A 22,420-nucleotide genomic window follows, 5' to 3' on the forward strand; every position below is an offset into this window, starting at 1 on the left:
ATGTGGACTGGATATTAGTTAACATTAAAAATTATCTTTAATTTTCTTAGATGTGATGATGTTGATGATGAGAAAGGATATCCTTCTACTCAGGAGAGTGGCACTGAAATATTTAAGGACTAAGTGTTGTGATGTCTGCACTTTCTCCCAAATGGCTCATTAAAAATGTACAAATGTAAAGTAAATGGGGAAATATGCTCATTGCTGAATATAGGTGAGAAGTACACAGGTAGGTGTTCATTGTCGAGGGTTAACGTCTTGTGATATGTTCTGCTAAGAAGACCGGCCAAGACCTCTGGCCACGGTGCCCCCACAGGATGTGGTGCACATGGTACTTCTCAAGATGACAACACCAGCTGTTCGAAACTGCTGCCTCCTTGAACTCAAGGGAGTATGCAGTATAGTCTATTCAAATAAGATTTCAGGAGTTCTGCCCTGGGGACTCCTTCTGCTTCATCCCTGATCACCTGCTTCTCTCACAGCTTTCATAATAAATATGCATTGGACTTTGACTCTAGGTCTTCACTAGCTTAATGAATGGTCACTCCTAGTCCCTTGGTCACAACTGCCATTGTCTCCCAGTAGTTCATTACTGTCTCCACTTCAACGTTTGCCACAGTTCATTGTGCTATTATTCAAACATTCTTGTAGATTTGAAAATTTGCAAAAATAGAAGTTGGGACAGAGGTCTTGGCAAATCGTCAGTACTCTATAATTATGACACCATGATTAGTAGTAACAATGAAAGTATTTAGCAAAAAAGAAAAATTTTCGTACCTGTCCAGAGAGGCAGGTTGGTTTAGTTTTATACGGACTGCAATATTTCCTCCCTCCACCAGAGGCAGGTTATTTGTGTTCATCCACAATCTGAAATTAGATAACCATTAAAAAAAACTTCCTTATAAACCATTTGTGCTGTTCCTAAAACACCACAAGCCTAAACTTAAAGCTTATTGCCCCCATTGAAGACACAAGAAAACCACTTGGTTGGTGTATGCAGATGCTGGGCAATCTAAGAGGAAGTGTGTTTGGGGGTCAGTGCGAAGAGTTGGAAAGATCTGGGTTTGAATCCCTACTTGCCACTCTCTGATCCTGATAAACCTGGATCATTTACTTCTGTGAACCTCAGTTTACTTATCTAGAAAATCAGAGTTTTGAAAGTGTGCCTACTACACAGCTTTGTTGTGAGGATGACATCAGATGAAATGGGCAAGGGCTCCAGAGCCTGGTTATTACAAAGTTAGAAGAAAACAAGCTTCTAGGGAAGGCCTTTCAAACCAGCACACTTGATTTCCCATCTGATGTATAAGAAAAGAAATATAATTAATGTAAAAGTTTAAAAACAGAGATCTGGCAGTCTTGTAACCATCTGGGAGGTGGTGATGCCTTTTCCTATTAAGGATTAGAGGGCAGATTAGGAGTAAAGTACAGCTTGAAAATATTGAGTCATTTTACCTAAGTGGCTTCATTATCGACCTGGAATACAAGGCATGACTATGATGTAAAGTGACAGAAGTTAAGAAATACACTGAGCTCAAGTTTGAAGGCTATTACCTTCCAAGTTCCTACCATGGAGAGCAGTGTTCACGCCCATTTTGAATTTATTATCCTTGCTGAATACTTTGGAACTTTTTTATAGGAACTGCCAGCCAGTGGTCTAAGGGCCAGAAGCTCTTCAGTGGTAGTAAATCTTTGTACTGTACAGGCAAACTTTTATTTTTTAGAAAAGAAGAGGCATTTAGTACCAAATCTAGTAAATTAGAATTATCTGAGAAACATGTTTTTAAACAAAATTTTTAAAAAATTGATTCTGTTTTAAATGGAATTGTTTTTTAATTTATTTTTTGGATCGTTCGTTGATAATATATAGAAATACAATTCATTTTTATGTATTAATCTTACATCATGCCACTTTGAACTCATTTATTAGCTCGATGGTGTGTGTGTGTGTGTGTGTGTGTGTGTGTTTCTTAGGATTTTCTACGTATAAGATCATATATCATCTGTGAATAGAAATAGTTTTGTCTTTTCCTTTCTAATTTGAATACTGTTTCTTTTTCTTGCCTAATTGCCCTGGATAGAACCTCTATATTGAATAGAAGTGGCAAGAGTGAGCATCCTTGTAAGTCCTCATCTTAGGGGGGAAACTTTCAGTCTTTCACTATGGAGTATAATGCTAGCTGTGGGTTTTCTGTTTTGTTTTTGTTGTTGTTGTTGTTTATTTATATCGAAAAAGGAACTCTTAAAAATGAATTACAAAAATGTAAGCAGAAATTTCATGAAGGACATGAGCTGATAAGTCACACACCCCTAAAAACACAAGTGGCTGACAGGTATATTCTACGATGTGGTTGCGGGTGGGGGTGTGGCTGGCCCTCAGCCCGTGATATAGTTTGGATGTGTTGTCCCCCCAAAACTCATGTGGAAATCTGATCCCCAATGCAGCAGGGTTGGAAACTGATTGGGTCATGGGGGCGGATCCCTCATGAATGGATTAATGCTCTCCCTGGGGGGGGGGGTAGTGAGTGAGTTCTCACTCTGTTAGTTCCTGCCAGAGCTGGTTGTTTAAAAAGACCCTGGCACCTCCCTCCCTGCACTTCTGGCTTCCTCTCACCACATGATCTGCTTGTACTGCAGGCCGCCATGAGTAGAAGCAGCCTGAGGTGTGTACCAGATGCAGCTGTCCCAGAATTGTGAGCCAAATAAATCTATTTTCTTTAAAAAATTACCCAGTTTCAGGTATTCTATTATAGCAACACAAAACAAACCAACACAGCCTCCATCTCAGGACCCCTGGGCATCTCAGCTGGCTCCTTAGCTCACCTAGATGTGGGCAGGGGCATGGCCTAGGCCCTTGGCCTGTGGGATATTTTTCAGATGCCCTTTATTAGGTTGAAGGAGTTCCCTTTTATTCCTAGTTTTTGAGGGATTTTTCTACCATGAACAGGTGTTGAATTTTGTCAATGACCTTTTTTTGTCTATTGAGACGATCATGCGATTTTTGTCCTTTATTCTTCTAATGTGGTACATTACTTTGATTGATTTTCTTATTATGAACCAACCTTGTATTTCTGGAATAATCCCATGTGGTCATTGTATATAATCCATTTATATGTTACTAATTAGGTTTCTTTGTCTTTTGTTGAGAGTTTTTGTATGTATATTCATAAGGGATATTAATTTATTGTTTTCTTTTCTTGCAAAGTCTTTGGTTTTGGTATCAGGATAATTCTGACCTCATAGCCATTTTGAGGCTCCACATCAAAAGTCCTGGTCTCATAATTTTTGCAGGGAGAGTTTGTGAAGGATTAATGTTAAGTCTGTAATGTTGGGTGGAATTCACCATGAAGCCCGCTGGGCCCGGGGTTTTCTTTGTGAGATTATTTTTGGGGGTAGGCGTGATAAAGAGTAAAGTTATTACACTTTGTTTTGACAAATAAAAAAAATTTCCAACTTCCCCCTTTGCCTGTGCCCTATCCTCCCACTCTCCTGAATGTAAAAATAAAGCTCACTTTATTGAGGTATAATTGACATGCAACAAGCTGTACATATTTAACATGTACAACTTAATAAGTTTGAAGATAAGTATACAATGGTGAAGCCATTAGCACATTCTATGCCATAAACTTATCCACCACCTTCAAAAGTTTCCCTCCACCCTCTTATTTATTATTATTATCATCATCATCATCATCATCATTATTTTGGTGATAAAAACACTTTTACATCAGATCTACCCTCTTAGCAAATTTTTAAGTATACTATATATTGTTAACTGTAGGCGCTATGCTGTACAGCAGATCTCTAGGAGTTATTCACCTGATGTAATTGAAACGTTATACCTGTCGACTAATTCCTCCCTGTTTTCTTCTCCCATCAGCTCCTGGTAACCATCTATCCACTTTATGCTTCTATGAGTTTGACTATTTTAGATTCATCATATAAATGGTATCATGTACTCTCCTTCTCTATATCTGGCTTATTTCTCTTAGCGTAATGTTCCCCAGGTTTGTCCCTGTTGTCACACATAGCAAGATTTCCTTCTTTTTTAAGGCTGAATAATATTCCGTTGTATTTATAGACCACATTTTGTTCATACATTTATCCATCAGTGGACATTTAGGTTGCTTCCATGTCTTGGCTATCGGGAATAATATTGCAGTGAACATTGGAGTGCAGATATTTCTTTGAGATTCTAATTTCAATTCCTTTGGATATATACCCAGACGTGGGACTGCTAGATCATATATTAGTTCTGTTTTTAATTTTTTGTGGCACCTCCATGCTGTTTTCCACAGTGGCTTCATCGATTTAATTTCCACCAACAGCATACAAGGTTTCCCTTTTCTCCACATCCTTGACAACATTTGTTGTGTGTGTGTGTGTATGCACCTGTATAAAGTGGAATTCAGTCCTTGCTTTTTGAATGTCTGATTTGTCTGCCTGACTGTCAGCTCCATGGGGCAAATACTCAGGTGAGCACTGTGCTGGCCACATGGCAGGGACCCAACCAGGGCATATATCTTGAATGAAAAATATTATTTCTAAGACAGATTGTTAAAAATGAGTAAGAAGGTTGTTAATTCCTGATAGTTTCATAAATGATAACTCCTCTGTCCGAGGAGCTGCTGCATTGCCAATTACTCCTAGGGAATTCTGCTCCTGTTTGCCCTCATTCCATCAAGATGTGAAAGGTGACCATTTCAGAATCCTGTTGTTGTTCAACCTGGCTCACTTGTGAGATAGTCAAGCTCAAAAGATTCTCAAAGTGGTTTTCTGGGAAAATATCCTACTGGCAAAATAGATTGAATTCATTCTGATGCCTTTTGTTGTTTTCCTGGTTGACCACTGTCTTCCTATGAAACTACGAACCCATTTCACCCAACTTGTTCTTAGAGGGCTACCCAATGCCCGGGCTCCACATTTGCCAGGCCCCGATGCAGGGAATGAATGCCTACAGGCCACGTGTTCTAACCCACTTCCTCCTCAGACTCTGGCTGGGCAGGACTCTGCTGATGAGCGATACACTCCCATCTGACTAACTGCACCTACGTGTACACTGCGGTAACTAAGCAGAGGGTTGACTGACAGGGTGGTTGTTAAAACTCGCTGCAATGTTTCATTTCCATTTTGACTGAATTCACCACAGTCCTGTTAAACCAAAAATATAAAATTTGGCTTCCTTAGCATATAGACCATAGGGTTATACTTTTTATCTTTCTCTTATCTTCCCACTTCTAATTTCTTCCCTCTAAAATCCACAGCTGGAACCTCAAAAGCAGGTTTCAGGATCAAATATCAGCATGGTGTTTGAGTTATGTTGGCAAGTCTAGAGGAACAGGTAATTTGCTCCTAAGTCTCTCCTTCTGCCTGCAACACCTGGTCCTAGGAAGACAAGTTCCGAATCCGTCTGTACCTAAAAGTCTTCGTTCATAGAGTAGAATAAAAATACCTGGTCCCTCCTGAGGAGAAAGATCATAGGTGCTAAAGTGCTTTGAGCTACTCAGAGGAAAGGTGCATAACACAAAGCTTTATTATTTCAGATAGCGAGACTAGGTGGGAAGGGTCCATAGGCTAATAGTCATTCTACTGCTCAGAACACTACATAGACTGGCGACCTTTCCCATTCATCCCCCAACCCTGCCTGACATGGAAAAAATCCTTTTCATGAAATACAAAAGTTATCACGAGTGACAGTCACTTTACCATGCTGGTTGTCCAGACAAGGTAGCCAGTTACTGCTCAGGGAGCTGACATAAAATAGAATGGATGTAATGCCAAAATGACATGAAGCTAAATTCAGAATAAAATTCCATCCCTCGGAGCATATTCCATGGGTTTTCTCTGCTCCTGCTTCTGCTGGTATCTGGCCTTCTGGTAGAAAACGACGATGATCACGGTGACTATGTTTAGGAGAATGACGAGCAGCATGAGCCAGAATGAGTATCCATAACTATGGGTTGTTCCTTCATCAGTGACTGTTGGATAAAGCGTCTGGGACAACTTTTCGGAGAGGCGATTGGACTCTGTGTTCCCCACAAACAGTATCATGGCCACGAAAATGAAGGATGCTGGAAAGAAGATTAAGTTTCATAAATGACATGCTGATACATTTTTTATTTTCTTAGAGGAATAATACTCTACGGGTGTTTATTGAAATCTATACTGGGGTTTACATTCTTTCAAGCATTAGGGGGAAAGAAATGAAGGCATGAACTACGCTTTTAGGCACCAAATGCTGGAGGTTGTGCAGGACCCTGCGGACCGAGAGCAAATGCCTCGGCTCAGGTCCTTTCAGAAGCAGTGGCTGCACCACTGATCTACAAAGCAGCCCTGTCTCAGGACAACGTATGTCACAAGTGTGCTGAAGTCAACAGGAGAGTCAACAGGGAAACGCCAGAAGGGCCTGGATGGATGAACAAGGCTTGGAAAGGAAGGAAAACAGCATCTCAGATGGGAGAAGTGGCCTTAACTCAGGGGGGCAGTGAGTCTGGAGCTTCGAGGACCGTGGGAGGAGCTCAGCCATGGAGAGAGGTCCTCAGAGTCCTCAGCACTGGACACACAAGTACGAACACCCTTGGAGAGCCTCGAGTGGCAGCTCTACATGATGCCACGAGGAATAGCATTTAGTCAGGATGGATTTCCTCACTAAACTGATTTCAGAAGAGAATTTTTGTTTTATCTCCTATTTTTCATTCCTCACAGTGTCCTCCACTAGAGAACGTTCCTTAGAACAGACTTTGGAGAGTACGTAGGCCTGGTTAGAAGCACATGGTGCTGGAGTCAGAGGGAGAGGGCTTGACAGCCCTGGTGGCCTGACCTTGGACGAGTTTTGTGTCTCCTCTGAGCCTCATTCCTCATCTTCCAAGGGAGAAGATGGGGACAAAAAAGTAGATTGGTGGTTGTTCAGGGCTGCAGGTGGGCTGGGAGGGGGGTTAAAGGGCAGGGGGTTTCTTTCTGAGGTGACGCAATTCTGAAATTGACTGTGGCGATGGCTGCACATGCCTGAGAACATTCTAAAAGCCACTGAGTTGTACACTTTAAATGGATGAATTATATGGTCTGTGAATCATGTCTCAATAAAGCTGTTATAAAAAAGGCTCGGGAAAGAGGTTGAGGCTATGGATATTCCAGGGTTCGCCCCCTCGGGTCTGACCATGCGTGGGTGGCCGTCAGGGAAATTCCCAGATGGAAGTCCTCCAGGACTCTGCATCTGCTGATGTGTACCCACAACTCAAAGGACATTTGGTCATCAAATGTATCCAGGCAATAACCCACGCCCAGGGTGGTTTTCCAAATGGCCCTCCAAACGGCCCTAATGAGAGGGGTTTGTTGTGAGGAGAATGTTTTAACAGTCCTTGATGACAGACCTTCTTCCTCAGTGCGATCGTTTTATTTCTTGGTAATTTGTCTGTCCTAAAGCCCCAGTCCTCTGATGCTCTCTGGGCTCCCCACATGCCTTAATTATCCTTCATTCTTGTCTTGTGAAGTTCCTTATAAAAGCTTACTCATAAAGGAGCAGGATGAACACAGGGTTAAAACTTTTTTCTAAAGTGGGCGGCCTAGAGTTTTGATTTGGGTTGGGAGGGGCCAACGCACAACACAGACACTAACCTGAGTCCCCTTTAGGGACAAGACACTGGAGCCTTGGACTCCTTGCTGCCTGCTTCTCCAGCTCCCTGGGACAGAAGGATTCACCAGGGGCTGGAGGAAGCCCTGGGGCAGATGAGGAGCTCCCGAAGTCTCAGGGACCCTGCCTTCTGCACCAGCCTGTCACCACGGGGCCCATGAACTGCCACGTCCTTTTCTGCTCTCTGGGTTCCCCAGCTGTGGCATGAACATATTTGGAGCAGACAGTCTGCAGAGTCCCCTCTGACCCTATCCTCCTCTGAGTGTACAGTAACATCTCCTGGCCCAGGCCAGGGTGGTGCAGAGGACAGGCTGGGGTTGGAGTGCACAGGACCTGGGAGGTGATGCAGCTATTTTTCTCCTCAAAGCACAATCTGCTCCTGTTGCTTCAGAAACAGCCAGAAAACCCACTCCTCTTCTGCCCTGCTGGACCCCACCTGCTGTCTGCCAGCCAAGCAGAGCTTGCTCAAACCCAGCCCCCACAGGGGTTTGGGCCCTTCCCTCTGGCTCCAGGGCTCCCAGAAGTCAGCCTGACCCAGCCTTTCCGCCGCAGTGACCCAAGGACGCTGCAGGGGCATACTCCATACCCAAGCCCTTCTGTAGGCTGAGCCTCCTGTGAGTGAGAGTTTCCACCAAGTTCTCCAGCTCTCCGAGTGGGTGCAGAGTGTCAGTAATTCCCAGAGAGCAACTCAGGACAAAGGTCTGGCTTACCCAAGCACTGGGATGGCGAGGCCTGGGCTAGAACACAGGTCCACTCCTTGCACACCAGCGTCTCTGATGGTTCTTCACCCACCCAGCAGCCTGTGTCTGTGTCAGAACTTGCCCGTGAGCTGGGAAAGGGATGCGGCAGGCATTCTCTCCCTGTCAAACAATTCTCTGTTGATGGAAGTAGGCGGGGGTTGGGGGGAAGGTTATCAGGCTCTTTTTTTCATATTTTCCTCCACAAACATGTACTGGGCCTCTGCCGTGTGCAGAGCCAGCCTCTACTCAGCTATGGAGGAAAAGAGACATGGGAGCCACAGTCTGCAGGAAATGGGTTTCCTTCCTGCCGGAAGCCTGGGCTCTGAACCCTGCGGGCTGCAGGCACTGCAAAGCTGGCCCCACATCTGACCCTCTGCTCTGGTACTAATGCCCATTCTCCTCTGTGGGCAGGAAAGGCTGACCCCAGCCCCAGCTCCAGGGTAGGCAGGTGTCCTCAGCCAGCTGGAGATTGGTGGAGGAATAGGCAATTCCAGAGAGAATCAGGCCCAGACTTTCTCTTAGCTGCTTGGGAGGAAGTCTTTTCTCCTGGGCTGCAGCCGCCTTACCTTTAAGGGGAACCAAGCTGCTGCTTAACGACAGAGCAACCGCTGAGGAAATCCAGAGATGGAGGGACGGAGGGAAACAGAGTCCTCATTGCATGGGCAGAGCGAGATCTGAATCCAGCTGTGCCTGAAGCCAATACTCTCTTTAGCTTCTTAATTACTTGAGCAAAAATAAAAATAATCTGTTCTCCACGCTGGCATCGAGTGCCAATTGGTTTGCCTTTGGTTTGACTGACTCAGGTGAACTATAATCACAGAAATAGCTTGCGCACAGAACCTGGGCATTTGAGTGAGTATATCTGAGTTCGTAACCATGTCCCTTAACCTCTGATGCTGAGCTCCTGCAAGGTGGAAAGCCATAATATTGGTTCCACAGGACAGTTGTGCCTGGCCCATAGTGGATGCCCATTAAATCGGGGGATTTGTATGTTTTTACCACTAGGCAAAAAAGCACAGAAAGAGCCAGTCATAAACAAACGTGGCTTAACTAGCCTGACCCCCAAGTCCTTGGAACTGGGGTGTGAGTGTGTAATGTGACCTCGAGTCCAAATTTGCCAGGGACAGTCCCAGTTTCCCCCCATTGTCCTGGGTCAGTGGTTAAGAGTTGGCCATTGAACTCTAGCAGGCACGCTGCTTCCTGCCACCCATGCCATGCTGGGGTGGCTTGTGCCTCTCAACTCCACGCTCAGTAACCTCATGCTGGGAGCTTGAACACGGCCACCACAGATGTGTCTGCATCATGTGGATCAGCCCGTGCTACAGCCAGGCCTTTTTCTCCTTTTGTTGCCCCATCACAGACATGGTTGTTTGCTGTTCTCCAGCTCGTTCCTACTGGTAGCTGTGGCATTGAGTCACAGGGCCTCTTCCAGCCACAGGCACCAGGCTAGCAGTAAGGCTGGCCTCCACAGAAGGACAGGATGAGGCACCTACAGTTCCTCCTCCAAAGCTTCCTGACACCCCAATATCCAGAGCATCTTTCCGTGTTTGAACGTTTCTGGCCTGTGCTAAAATGTTCCACCTGAAACTCACACGATGCCACCTGTGGAATGATCTCCTTAGGAAGACAGGCTTTGCTCCCAAGAGCAGGTTTCAGTGGTGGAGAGAGGGAGTGAGCAGGAGAAACCCACTACCTGGCGGGGCAGGGACTTGAAGGCGGGCTGGGTGGGGCAAAGAGTCGCCCACTGGTCCTGCCTCTGGGCAGCTGTGGAGTTTCGGAGCCCTGGCAACCCCCGTGAGAGCCCAAAATACTGTGAGTCCAAGCTGCGATTCACTTCCCGTCTGGCTGCATCATCCACCCCAACACAGACAACCTAGCAACACTGCACAGCAACACCTTGGGCTCACACACAGCCCACAAGAAGGGTGTTGGCCCCAGAGTCTCCGAAATGACATTATTGTGGCATCATTGTGCAGATGTGATGTGTCATGTTTGGAGCTCACGTTGACTCTTGTTACATGGAAGAGAGAAGGAAAGTAAACAGGTGTGTGTGTGTGTGTGTGTGTGGTTTGCATGCGCTGTGTACACATGTGTGCACGTGTGTGTACTCCCATACGTCACATGGAGCCTAGTTTGGAGTTAAACACATAGCAAAAGCCCAGTGAAGGTTTTGTTGATTTATATGTGTTTTGTTTGACGCCTTCCATTAGATTCTCAGAAGCAAAGACTGGCTTATACTATACACCTTAACTCTTCACCCCATTCCTTACTTCTGACCAATACATGTAACACAATTCTTTTTCCAGAGATGCTTAATAAATGCTGTAGATTGACCAAAATAAGCTTCAATCCCCAGCACAAGCCCCAGCCCGTCATAGGTCCCAGTAATTCCATGCCATGAGCATGATTGTGTTCATGTGCACGAGGGAGAGAAGGTGAGGTGGGGACAAGGCAGATGTGATTCTCTGGGACACTCACCGCCCAGTCCATTCCAGGTGTATACCCCCACTGGTCCCAGGAACGTCTGGTAGGGGTTGCTGATGCTGTTGTACAGGGTAAACCCAGAACTCAGCAGGGAGGTAAACAAGCTGAGGGCCAGGAACAGGATAGCCACCAGATGCAGAGTTTTCTGGGAAGAATTGTTCAATATTCCTAGAACTAAAACAACGTTTGGTAAGTTCATAACACAAACACCAACTCCACATCCCACCCTCTTGGGGACTTGAGTCAGGGATTGTCGAGTGTGGGTGGGAGATGCGTGTATCTCTATATCATGCAAGAGTGAGCCTCGTGTTCCTCACTGTAGGCCCACTGTGGAATCTGTGGTTGAATGAGTGTAACTGCAGTGCTTCAGATGACTGGACATTCATCCCAATGTTAACGTCCGCTAGGAAAGAGTGTGCCCTCCCTAATACCTGCAGCAGGGTTTGACAGCCTTGCCGTGTGTGAGCTCTGGCCTCCGATCCTTGCCAGTGGGCTTCGTCACAGTTTCATCATAGACAGTGCCTCTTTTACTCTGAGCACTAACTCAGCTTCCACCTGGAGACATTTACAGGGTGAGTCACTCTGAGAACCTGTGCACAGTGAGGATCCCATCAGCCCTGGGGCTTCTGTGATCCTCCAGTGAGCCAGGGGTGGCTATCAGCAGAGAAAGCTAGGAGAGAAAGGGCTGACAGAGGTGGCCAGGGAGGTGAGAGCCAAAAGCTGGCCATGGGGACAAGAAAATGACTTCTGTCGATGCAAACAGAGGTGTTAGCCCTTCTTCCAGACTCCACTTCTCTGGAGCCAGAGAGCACCTGTCTCAGTCCATGTTCTGTGGTTTATAACAGAGAAACTGGGTAATTTATGGTCTGTTTTCTGTTGCTTATAACACAATATCTGAAACTGGGTAATTTATAAAGAAACAAAATGTATTTCTTACAGTTCTGGAAGCTGGGAAGTCCTACGTCAAGAGGCCATATCTTAAAGACCTCACCTTTCAAATACCATAGTCAGATTTCCCACTCTCTTAATACCATAACAAGTGGATGAAGTTTCAACATGAGTTTTGGAGGGGACAAACATTTAAACCATAGCATTACCCAGAGCCATGGGTCTCCAGTGCTGGAGGAAGCTGGGAATTTGTGTGAGACTTCAGGTGCCTTTCCAAGCTAATTTCTTCTGAATTCTAATAGCATTTTATAAAATGTTATATTTCTTCAGTGCAAAGGAGCTCCAGATGTGGACCTACCCCATGAAAACTGAAACAAAGGTGCCTGGGCCATTAGCACCAGTTCCTGCTCTTGCTATGCAGCCTCTGACCACCACAAGCCTTCCTCCCCGAGCACCTGTCTCCTCTGCTAGCCCCTGTGCTTGCAGCACAAATGACCAGACACGACCGAGTGTACTTACTATGCAACCCAGCCACACGTCTACAAAACATCTCCACGGGCTGTTGGTGTGAGAGGCCCTGAGGAGAGGGCCGCCACATTAATAAAGTGTTTACAGAGATGTTCTATGAAAGTCATAATGACAAAAGGAAAAAGTAATCTGGGAGAAAGATTCCAGAGTTGATAATAATATACTAACAAAATCATAGGGAATTGCGAGGTACAATAACCACAGTGAGGTGGGTAAGCAACAGTAAAAGCCTCTTTCTTTCTGTTCCTTCTTCTCAGGTCCCCAGGGACAGAACTGTGGTGATGCTTACATCCTTGCCCAGAGCAGCTTTAAAGAACAGAAACCAGACAGGGCAGTTAAGGTTGCTTGTTTCTGGGGCCTGGGGCGGGGGTGGGGGGTGGGGGTGTTCCTTCAGCATTCTTCCCCGGGGACCCAGGCTTTCCCTCCATAACCACTGTGTCTCAAAGAACAGGGCATGGCAGCTAGGAGACCCCACGGTGCTGTGAGCACCATGGGAGGGGCCCCAAGTCTCCTCCTCAAACGTGTGCAGTGGCCAGAGCCCTCTCTTTGCAAGGTGGCTCTTTCCCTCCCTGCATCGCCTTATTTATCTGAAAGTTCTTCACTGTGATGAGCCCAAATATGCATCTTCACGACTTGTACCCAGCAGTCCCAGTGACCCAGTTCTCCCTGTGGAACAACACAGAATTCACTAGTTCCTCTCCTGCCTAGTGGCCTTTCCAAATATTTGAGGAGGGATATAAACCCTGACGTAGTTAACAGCCCCCATCTCTGCAGAGCTCTTCGTGAGGCCTGAGTCCAAAGCCCCTGCCAGCCTGTCCCCCTCCCCCCACACTTTAGTCCTACCCTATTTCTTAAAGCCTTTCATCCACAATGGACACAGGACTTCCAATGAGATCTGAAGGAGTATGTTCTCACTCCATTTTTTATTTTATTTTATTTTTTTGCTTTTTAATCAGCAGTGCTCTGTGGGGAGATAAACTTCCTACCATTGGACAGAGAGTGGACTTGAATGAGATGTGGCTGGCACATCTGCAATTGGGCATCTGAGACCCGCCCTCAGGGGCTGGTAGCAAAGGAGTCTTACTGAAAAGACTTTCATCCAGAGAGCACAGGTATCCCATCCCGAGAGGCATGTGTTGCGTGGCTGAGCCCAGGGCCAGAAGCCTCCCCAGATGGGCAGCAGGAGGCACGGGCAGTGGCAGTGCTGGGGAAGGCAGGGCAGAGGGGGTGAGGGCTGGCAGCGAGAAGGTGCAGGAAAGACAGGGGGTGGGCAGGAGAAGGCAAACAAGTGTGACACCCTGGCCACAGGGCCCTTAAAAACCCACAGGAGGACAGAGCGAACAGAAGAGGGGGACTTATCAGCTCAGCCACACACAGATGGTGATGTCACCACCCCTGGCTGGAGAACATTTTGCTCCTCAGACAGGACTGGGAGCAAAGTTCGACTCACTAGGTACAGCCTCCTTGCACTTGGTGGAGACAGACTGTTTCATAATTTCTGCGGATGACCCGTGGCATGTAGTTAAATCCCTGCATAGGCCTCTGCTGCGCCCCCGGGGTGAGAACTCTCATGGGGCAGGCACCGACCAACAAGTGTGGTCACCACCTGCCACTGCCCGGCGGGGATGGGTGGGAGGGGCCACCTGGGCTGGGACTGAGTCTCCGGCCTCTCCCTCCTGCCCAAGGGACTCCTACTGCTAGAACTACTGCACACACCTGTTTGAAGCTAGAGGAAGGTGACATATGAGGAAGAGCAGGAAAAAGTGACAGCAGTGAGCAGGACACACCTGCTCAGAGGCAGAGGTGGGATGCTGCAGGTGTGTCCAGGCTTCTCGCCCACTGCGGGGAGTCCCTCCCTGTTGCCAATCACAAGCTTCTCCTGGGCACTGAAAGGCAAGCTCTGGCATCTCTTCAGAAGTTTGCTGGGGACTTCATGAACTCTCTCTGTAACAAAGTTTGGTAGCCAATAAGAAATAATTTGGGGGCCGGCCCGTGGCTCACTCGGGAGTGTGTGCTCATAACACCAAGGCCATGGGTTCAGATCCCATATAGGGATGGCTGGTTAGCTCAGTGGTGAGCGTGGTGCTGACAACACCAAGTCAAGGGTTAAGGTCCCCTTACCGGTCATCTTTAAAAAAAAAAGAAAAGAAAGAATTTGGATACTTAACTAGAAAACAGAAACTTCAGTGACAGAAGCATGTCCAGTGTCTAAGGCACCTGAAGTGCCATGGAGTATTTTTCTGCTTTACACACTTATGAAAGTCATAGATGGATGTTCATTCATAAGTGGGTAACATTCGACTTTAAATTAGAAACTGACGATCGAATTTAGCTTTGTTTTTGACTTCTGGAAAGATCTAGTAGCTGTGCTTTCCCCAAAGGGAGTCAATTTGGGGCCTGTTGGCTCAGACTAAGGTGACAATTTACCTTAATTTTAACTTCTGCGTTTTAAAATGACTTCTCAGCCTTCTGAATCCCCTGCCACCTGGGTATGACCGCTGTATCTTCCCTGCAGCTTGTGGCTCAGAACTCAGACAAGGAAAGCTGGAAATTCAGTGAAAGTTAGCAAGAACGGAGTAACAATAAACTGCCGTAGCATCTGACAGCTGCTCTCTGCCTACAAAATTAGCAGATACATTCTGTTCTTTTTCTTCTGTTTAAGGGACAAGCATCTGAATACAGAAAGCCACCTCACAATTGGAACTAATTGCCCTGATTCTAGCAGCCTGAAGAGAGAGGCCGAGAACCCCACAGCCACAGCAATAAGCGCCAGGCCCATGGCCCCGCAGCTGGGAGGCAGAAATGAGGGTCATCCGGACATCCGGGCTCCCCACGCAGGGAGATTTAACCACCTCAGTTTCCCTGTTGGGATGTTCTCCATCTACCCTTCAATTTCTGGTTTGCCTAAGTCCTCAGACGTTGAGGAGGAGCCAGTGGCTTTGTGGGTGGGTGGGAACTGCCTCTAGTCCTTTCTCAACACCTGGCCACCAGGGAGCCTAACGAGGTGCATGCTTGAATTCATGTACCACAGTGCATCCCCGGAGGGACTCAATATGTCGGCAGATCTTGGAGTGCGACCTGGGAGCTCTCCCGGAAAGTCCCAGCTGGTGCCCCAGCCTCTTGGAAAGTTGCCAGGGTTCTCTTTGGGAGAAGAGTGACCCAAGCCCTGGGAGGCATCTTTTCTGCCCCCTATATTCCCACCTCCCAGTGTGGTCACATCTCTGGGGGCAGACGATAAGTAGCTCCCCTTCAGGAAAAGTGTCCTTGCACGTATGGTGTGAGGGTGGTCAGTGGGACTAGTAAGATAGGGGCTCTTTGTAAATTCTGGAGAAATAAACACCATTTGTCCTTCTCTTTGCAATTAATTAGTTTTTGCACAGATTTATTTCCATGATTATTTTTAGCTTAGGCTGATGGTGCAATGTGGAGTTCCCTGAGAACAAATGGGGGTTGGGGGAGAAGCCAGATGGGGTGAAACTCCTGCCAGCAAATGCAGCACTCAGAGGCTAGCCGGGTTCTGAGGCTGTTTCCCAGCCCACTTTGGTTCGTCTGCAAGGTTGTGTCCAGAGCTTTCTCCAATAAATTAACTTCAAGCAGGCCGCACCCCAGGGGCTTAAAAACAATACTCAACAGAGTGACACGTATCTGTCAATCTAGTGCCTGGCCACGGGAAGCTGGCGATTGCCAACCCCGGATTAGAACCACTCCGTGTTAAAATTACCTGGGAAGATTTTTTTTTAAAAGCAGGTCGGGGCCTCACTCCCTGAGATTCTTATTCAGTTTATCCAGGGAGGGTCCAGTGAAGGGATTCCTTACCAGCATCCCAGGTGATCCCACCTTCAGCCCAGAGAATCACATTGTAGGCAATGTGATTGCTCAAAGTTCCACATCCCTGCAAGCCCCAAATATGAGTGATTCATTTTGTCATCATTGCCAGTGTCACCTTACACCCCTTGGACCAAGACTACATTTTCGAAAAACATAGTTGAGGGAATGACTTCTTTTTAAGGGCTCTGTTTATACAGCACCCAAAATCCAAAGGAGGCAAACCATCACGAGTGTGAGCTCATGTTCTAGCAGCTCATTCTTCAGGATTCTCTCCTCTGAGGAGTCTTTGCAGACACGTGTTTTCCACCCCATCCCACAGCATGGCAGATCCTATGCAGAAATACAGCAGAGTTCTGTGATATTTATTACTCTTTGGAAATTTTCAGTGTGACCTCACCCTGGCCAAGGAGCTGACTCTGTTAACTTCTCAATCAAAACAGTCAACCCATCACTGCTGGGCAAGAAGGCAGCATTTGTACAGATTTTATTATACTGCCAGTGATTGGTTTCTGATTTGAAAGAGCCCCGGGTTGTCATGAGAAACCAGCAGGAGAGCACCACGTGTCACTGTTGACACCGCAGTGCTGCTCTCGGGAGGAGCATCCAAGGTTTGTTAGTCACTCAACTCCACGTGAGATATGTTCCAGTAACGTGACATTCCCCCGTCCAAGAGAACTGTTTATAAGTGTTCCAAGTTCAATGATGTCTACAGTCATTGGCAATGACTCTGCTAGGCTCTGAGGAGTCCAGAGATGCCAAGCAGAGCAACAGTGCAGCGCCTTCCGTAATTGGGTGCTGGTTCATCTTCTATGGTGCCAGATGGCAGGGAGGTGACTTGGGGAGGCAGGGATGTGGCTTCCCAGTAACAAAGTAAAAGTAGAGAGCCGGGCAAGGTGAATGCAGATTTCTACCTCCTTTGGCTCCCACCTTGGGCTGTAGGGCCCACCTGGCCCAGGCCCCTCCAGGGCTCTCCCTGACCCCTGTTCTCCCTGCTCTAGTGACACCACCACACTCACCAGCGGTCGCACTGACCCAGCCTGGCCTCCTCTGGGCCACACCCGGATATAGACAGTCAGGGCTTCCATTGAAGCCACTTGTCTCAAACTGGAATCAACTGGTTCCAAACAGGCACTGTATGAAAACCAAAAAATATGGAGGTTTTGTTTCTTATAGTAAATTTTAAAACTGTGTCTAGGGATTCAGAAATGAGTACCCTTTTTGGTTTTGAAAATGCTATTCACATAACTGAAAGTACGACTGAGTCTTTGAACGTCTCAGTTTCTAGTTTCTGTAAAGCAAATGCTCCTTGTCCTCCCAAGAAGCTGAGCCTGGTTCCAGAGAGGGTGTGGAAGGCTGCTGAAGTGCCAGGGGAGACTTTGCTAACACCTAAAAGACAAATTTATAACTTGGAAGCATAATCATGTTGCTTTGGATTTAAGGAAATCACTTTATTAACAAAGTCATAAACAAACTAGAGTTAGAATCGAGAGTTAGTGTCTAAGGCTCGCTACCTAGATGCATTACAGAAAGACTAGATATTACATGTGTATAATATAGAAAATGATGCCTATTTATCAGTCAAGAGGTGATGACTGCATAATAGCTGGTAATGCCTATGCAATACCTGTATACAACACTGTTCAAAACAAAGTGCATTTAATGTGCTACATAATTTATAAATATTGTTTTCAAATTTAGAAAACACAATGGTAGATATCAAACTTCAAGAGTTAAATAAGCAGCTAAACTAACCTATTACTCTCAATGAATTTTTATTTTCCCCCAGTGAGAGGAGGGCAGTATTAAAAAATCAGAAAAAAATTAGATACTCTGTAAAATATACAATTAATAGAGTTAATGGAAATTTAGTATCATTTCCAACTATGAGATATTTTGGAGGTAAGAAGACAAATTCAAATTGCTTAAAGAAATGAACTTGAGAAATAGGAATCAAAACCGTTTCCCATTTTATATTTTTCCTGTCAGATGTCACTTACGAAGCTCTAGACAGAGCTTTGTTTCTCCAGCTAAAAATTCACAGTCAGTACAGTTAAAAATGTTGTTTCTACTGGCTATTGAATACCACATTCAATACTTACGTTTACTTCATGATTTACTTGTCAATAAACTTGGTAGTTACCATTTAAACACAGCCACCACTAGCATGATTTAGATTGTTGTTCTGATAGACACCACCGAACCGAGGCAGTTGAAATAATGGTATGGTGAATTTGCAGAATTATGTTAGGCTCCTATCTTCAGCCTAATTCACAGCTTACAAGGAAATTAGTTTTGAATGGTTATTTGGCCCAAATATAGAATGACATGAATCTTAACTCAATCTTACTGTACCCATTCCAATTAGTTTGTCATTTACCTTCAAATTTTTTGGGTAATTCTGCAAGTCCATGATTCAGTTCTTGAGCGCTCTTACCACGAAAAAGTCCGTAGGTGATGGTAACGCTACCATTCGAAGCAAAGTCTCTAATGGCAATCGTGCTAGTGACCCAAGCTTGTGTCCCAAGAATACAGCAAATTACAATGAAAGACCCTAAGCTTGTGAGAAAGCTCAGTAAGAACATCGATGTTTTCTTTGTTGTAGGCATTTTCTTCGGAAAATAAGCTTTCTAGGGTAAAAACCAAGATCTTCTTATAATATTTTTGGACCTTATCATTTGGAGTCTAGTGAAGAAATGGAAGTCTAATACTCAGTTGTAAAATATGAAACCTTGCTCTTCATAGGAAAGGTTATGCTAATGAACACTGGACTGTGAACATGGTCGTAAAGATTTGCAGTAGCTGGACTTTGGTCTGGAGTAAAGGGTTACCATGGTTACAGCCAACCAGCAGCAACAAGGGGTGGGCCTGGTCTTCCTGATGACTTCCTCAGTCACAAAATTAATTTATAATCCTTCTTCAAGTGCCATGGAAGCAAGGTCAGCCTACCATGTCAGGACAGGACTAGAATTCCTAAATAATAACGGAATGGAGGATCTGTGTCACCAACGTGTTGCTGAAGTCAGCAGCTAAACACAAACCCCCAACTCCTTCAAAACTAGCTTCATTGGTTAGTGATTTGACCTATAAAACTGTCCTAAAGGGTAAGTCTTTGTCAAATGATGGAATGGAAAATGAAAAGTTTGCATCTGCTTACATTTTACACCTTATTTTTAGACCTTGTTAGAGAGGTGTGCCTTTCAAATCTCCTCTTTCAAATTGGATTGTATTTATACATTATTTGAGTTATAACTTGAGAGGTTCCATCTTTATCTCTCTTTAGTACCTGTGGAAGTGGTTCTGAACATTCTTGCTTTAGGTCTCTATGCCTTCTATCCTCTCTGTTGAGTGGCTAATAGTTTATAAATGGTATTTCTGTCCCTCAGAGAAACTCCCCCACTTGGCTAACAGATCATTTCTGGAGTGATAAATAGATGTTCACAGCATGTTTAACGTTCCTCTTTTTGTTGTATTCTTTGATTACAAAGTAATGTATATTACTTTGTATATGCATGTATATGCATGTTAGCATCCTGTACTTTTCCTGGGTAGCACCTAACTTATTTGTAGAATTAGCTAACTGTCTGTCTTTCCCGCTGCAGTAACTAGAGGATGCGCTTGGGGGCGGCGGGGGGTGGGGGGACACATTTGTTTTGTGTCTCACTGGACCCCAGAGTCTGTCAAGGAGCCTGGCACCAAGAAGACACTCAGCAAATTTTGTCAGATGAGTTATTAGAAATATGTACACATACTTTCCACCACTGTGAACGTGTGTGTTGTTTCCATTTTAAATTATGATTGAGAAATAACAATTCATGAACATCCTTATGCATAAACATTTGTCCATATCTCTATTTCCTTGCTCAGATTTCTGGAAGCTAATCACAGTATGGGGACATTTACTGAGGCTGTCACTGTGCATTGCTCAGCAGCTCATTAAAAAAGGTGCCAGTTCGCCCACTCCATTCCTAACACAGTGAGTGTGTGCACTTTATTACATCCCCGTGACATTGTATTTATTGGGGAAACTGATATCCCCCATTTAAGTCTATTTATTTTTACCACATTTTAAGGTTTGAGACAGAATTTCAGTACTTATTTACTACTAGCTCCTTTTCCAGTGTAAAACTAATTTTGTATCATGATACACGTGCTATATATGCTCATCACAATAAAGTATTCAAATGGAAGGAAGCAGATGTAATGAATAATTCACCCTAGAAGAAGTAGTTATGTACCTGGTTGGGCAAAGACTTTCATAACCATGTCTTTATGCCCATACACATATTTATACTAAAATTGAGTCCTATCCAATGTTTTATTTTGTAATTTGCTTTTAAAAATCTCAGCGATTTGCCATGGCACTCTTTTAATGTCAATAGGTCATGTTTCCCATTGTATAATGTTATCACAATTTATTTATACAAATCCTTTTCTCCGTGGACATCTAGGTTGTTTCCTATTTTTTACTGCTGCACCCATGATAAGGTGATGCACATTATTTGTTCAATTTTTTAAACCTTTCTAGGAGTTTCCTTGAGATAAATTCTTAAAAAGAGAATTGCCAAGTCAGCAAATATGTGCACAGCAGCAGAAAGTTTGTCCCAGGTCAAATTCCCACCAGCAGCAGCTGGCATTAGAGTCCTACTTTCCAAGTGTCTCCTCCATAGTGTTGTCAATATTATCAATGTCTCACAAGCTGAGGGACAAATCTAGCTTGATGGCATTTTTAAAAAGAAAATAACTCAGGGTTAATTAACATATTTTAATGTGTTTATTATCCGTGTGCATTTTTATTGCCACTAGTTTTCTGTTTATGGTGTTGGTTCATTTATTTAGAGGTGTTTATTTAGTTTTTTGTACAGTAAGTATATTAAACCTTTGTCAGTTCTGCATGTTGCATATATATGTACGTTCATTTTGTTGCTTGCATTTCAATTATATTTATACATATTTTATGTATTTGTAGATTTTTTTTGCTCATTCAAGGTAAAAATGTCTACATGATCAAATATTTCAGTCCTATACTTCATACTTTCTGGATTTGGTATCCCAATTCCAAAGTCATTAATGCTACTTACATATAAAAACCAGCTCAAGTTTGCTTAAAACAGAAAAGTGATACATTTTTTAAGGATACATATTATCTTACAGTACCCAAAGTGTGGATGACAATGAAAACTCATAAAGCTTCTAGAACTAGAGTTTTCTATTTTGTTCTCTGATCCTTCCTACACTTCCGTTTCATTCTTCAGGATTTGTTTTGTTTGTTTGTTTGTTTGTTTGTTTGTTTGTTTGTTTGTTTGGGGTTTTTTTAGATAATTAATTTTGTTTTTATTACTATGCTAGTGCTGCCCTTTATTTTGTTTTTTCTTTTCTAATTTTCTGAAGCAAATATTTTATTTTCTTAATTATTTTGTTTTTGCATTAATGAAAGTATTTAAAACCATGAATTTTCCTCTCAATATAGTTTTGGCCAGGTTCCATAGGTTTTCACACATAGTCTGTAAATTGTGATTTAGCATCTTGAAATTGCAACTTTTATTTTGTTTTTGTTGAAGACGAAGATTGTAAAATAATTATATGATAGCATAACATCTATTTTTGTTATTTATTTCTAGTTTTCTGCATTTTTGATCAAAGAATATGGTCTTACAATATCTACTCTTTGGATTTTATTGGTATTTTCTTTGTAATCAATATTTGTAAATGTTTGCAACATTTTATGTCACTTTATGCTATTCCACTAAATGGATTTATCATTTATTTAACAATTTTTAAATTTGGCCATTTTGCATATTATTAAATTTTTTATTTCCATATATGTGCTTGAATAAAGATTACTAAAATAAATAAAGATTATAGCCTTAAGATAAATCCAATGAGAACAATTGCTGGCTCAGGTAGACATTTTTAGATTTTTGATACCTAATGAAAACTGGCATTCAAATTGGCCTCCAATTTATAATCCTATCATCAATGCACAAGAAAGCGCTTTTTTCTATCGTGTCAGATAATGGTTGCTATTTCTTGAAGTTGCAATTCTATGATCTGCTTTTTTTGCCACTGTAGTTTTGACTTTTCTAGAACTTTATAGAAATGGTATATTACAATAAATAGTCTTCTGTTTCTGGATTTTTTTTTTTTAATTCATCTAGATACACTGAAATTTGTTCATCCATCAGCAGTTGATGGGCACTTTGGTAGGTTGAGGTTATTGACTATTATGAATGAAGCTGTTGTGAACATTTGAGTACACTGCTTTGTGTAAATATATTCTTTCTTTTCTCTTGGGTAAGTCCATAGAAGAGAAATTACTGGGACA

At 43.9% G+C, this 22,420-nt stretch overlaps 1 protein-coding gene across 1 annotated transcript; it reads right to left on the reverse strand.

Moving 5' to 3' along the window:
* Nucleotides 1-5,799: 5,799 nt before the first annotated feature.
* On the reverse strand, nucleotides 5,800-18,704 carry CLRN3 (clarin 3). Its single transcript, XM_063101725.1, has 3 exons — nucleotides 18,476-18,704; nucleotides 10,849-11,028; nucleotides 5,800-6,071 (listed from the first exon to the last, which is right to left on the reverse strand). The coding sequence occupies exons 1-3, from the start codon at nucleotides 18,702-18,704 to the stop codon at nucleotides 5,800-5,802; spliced, it is 681 nt and encodes a 226-aa protein (XP_062957795.1).
* Between the last annotated feature and the right edge of the window lie 3,716 nt (nucleotides 18,705-22,420).

This window comes from Cynocephalus volans, chromosome 7, assembly GCF_027409185.1.
Source record: "Cynocephalus volans isolate mCynVol1 chromosome 7, mCynVol1.pri, whole genome shotgun sequence".
Taxonomy (NCBI): domain Eukaryota; kingdom Metazoa; phylum Chordata; class Mammalia; order Dermoptera; family Cynocephalidae; genus Cynocephalus; species Cynocephalus volans.

What these genes read in the sequence shown, in the direction of transcription:
- CLRN3 (XM_063101725.1), bottom strand. Translation starts at nt 18,704, where the DNA reads ATGCCTACAACAAAGAAAACATCGATGTTCTTACTGAGCTTTCTCACA. An exon ending in ATTACCCAAAAAATTTGAAG is followed by an intron (nt 11,029 to 18,475) that starts GTAAATGACAAA and finishes ACGTTGTTTTAG; the next exon opens with TTCTAGGAATATTGAACAAT. An exon ending in CACCTGGAATGGACTGGGCG is followed by an intron (nt 6,072 to 10,848) that starts GTGAGTGTCCCA and finishes TCTTCTTTCCAG; the next exon opens with CATCCTTCATTTTCGTGGCC.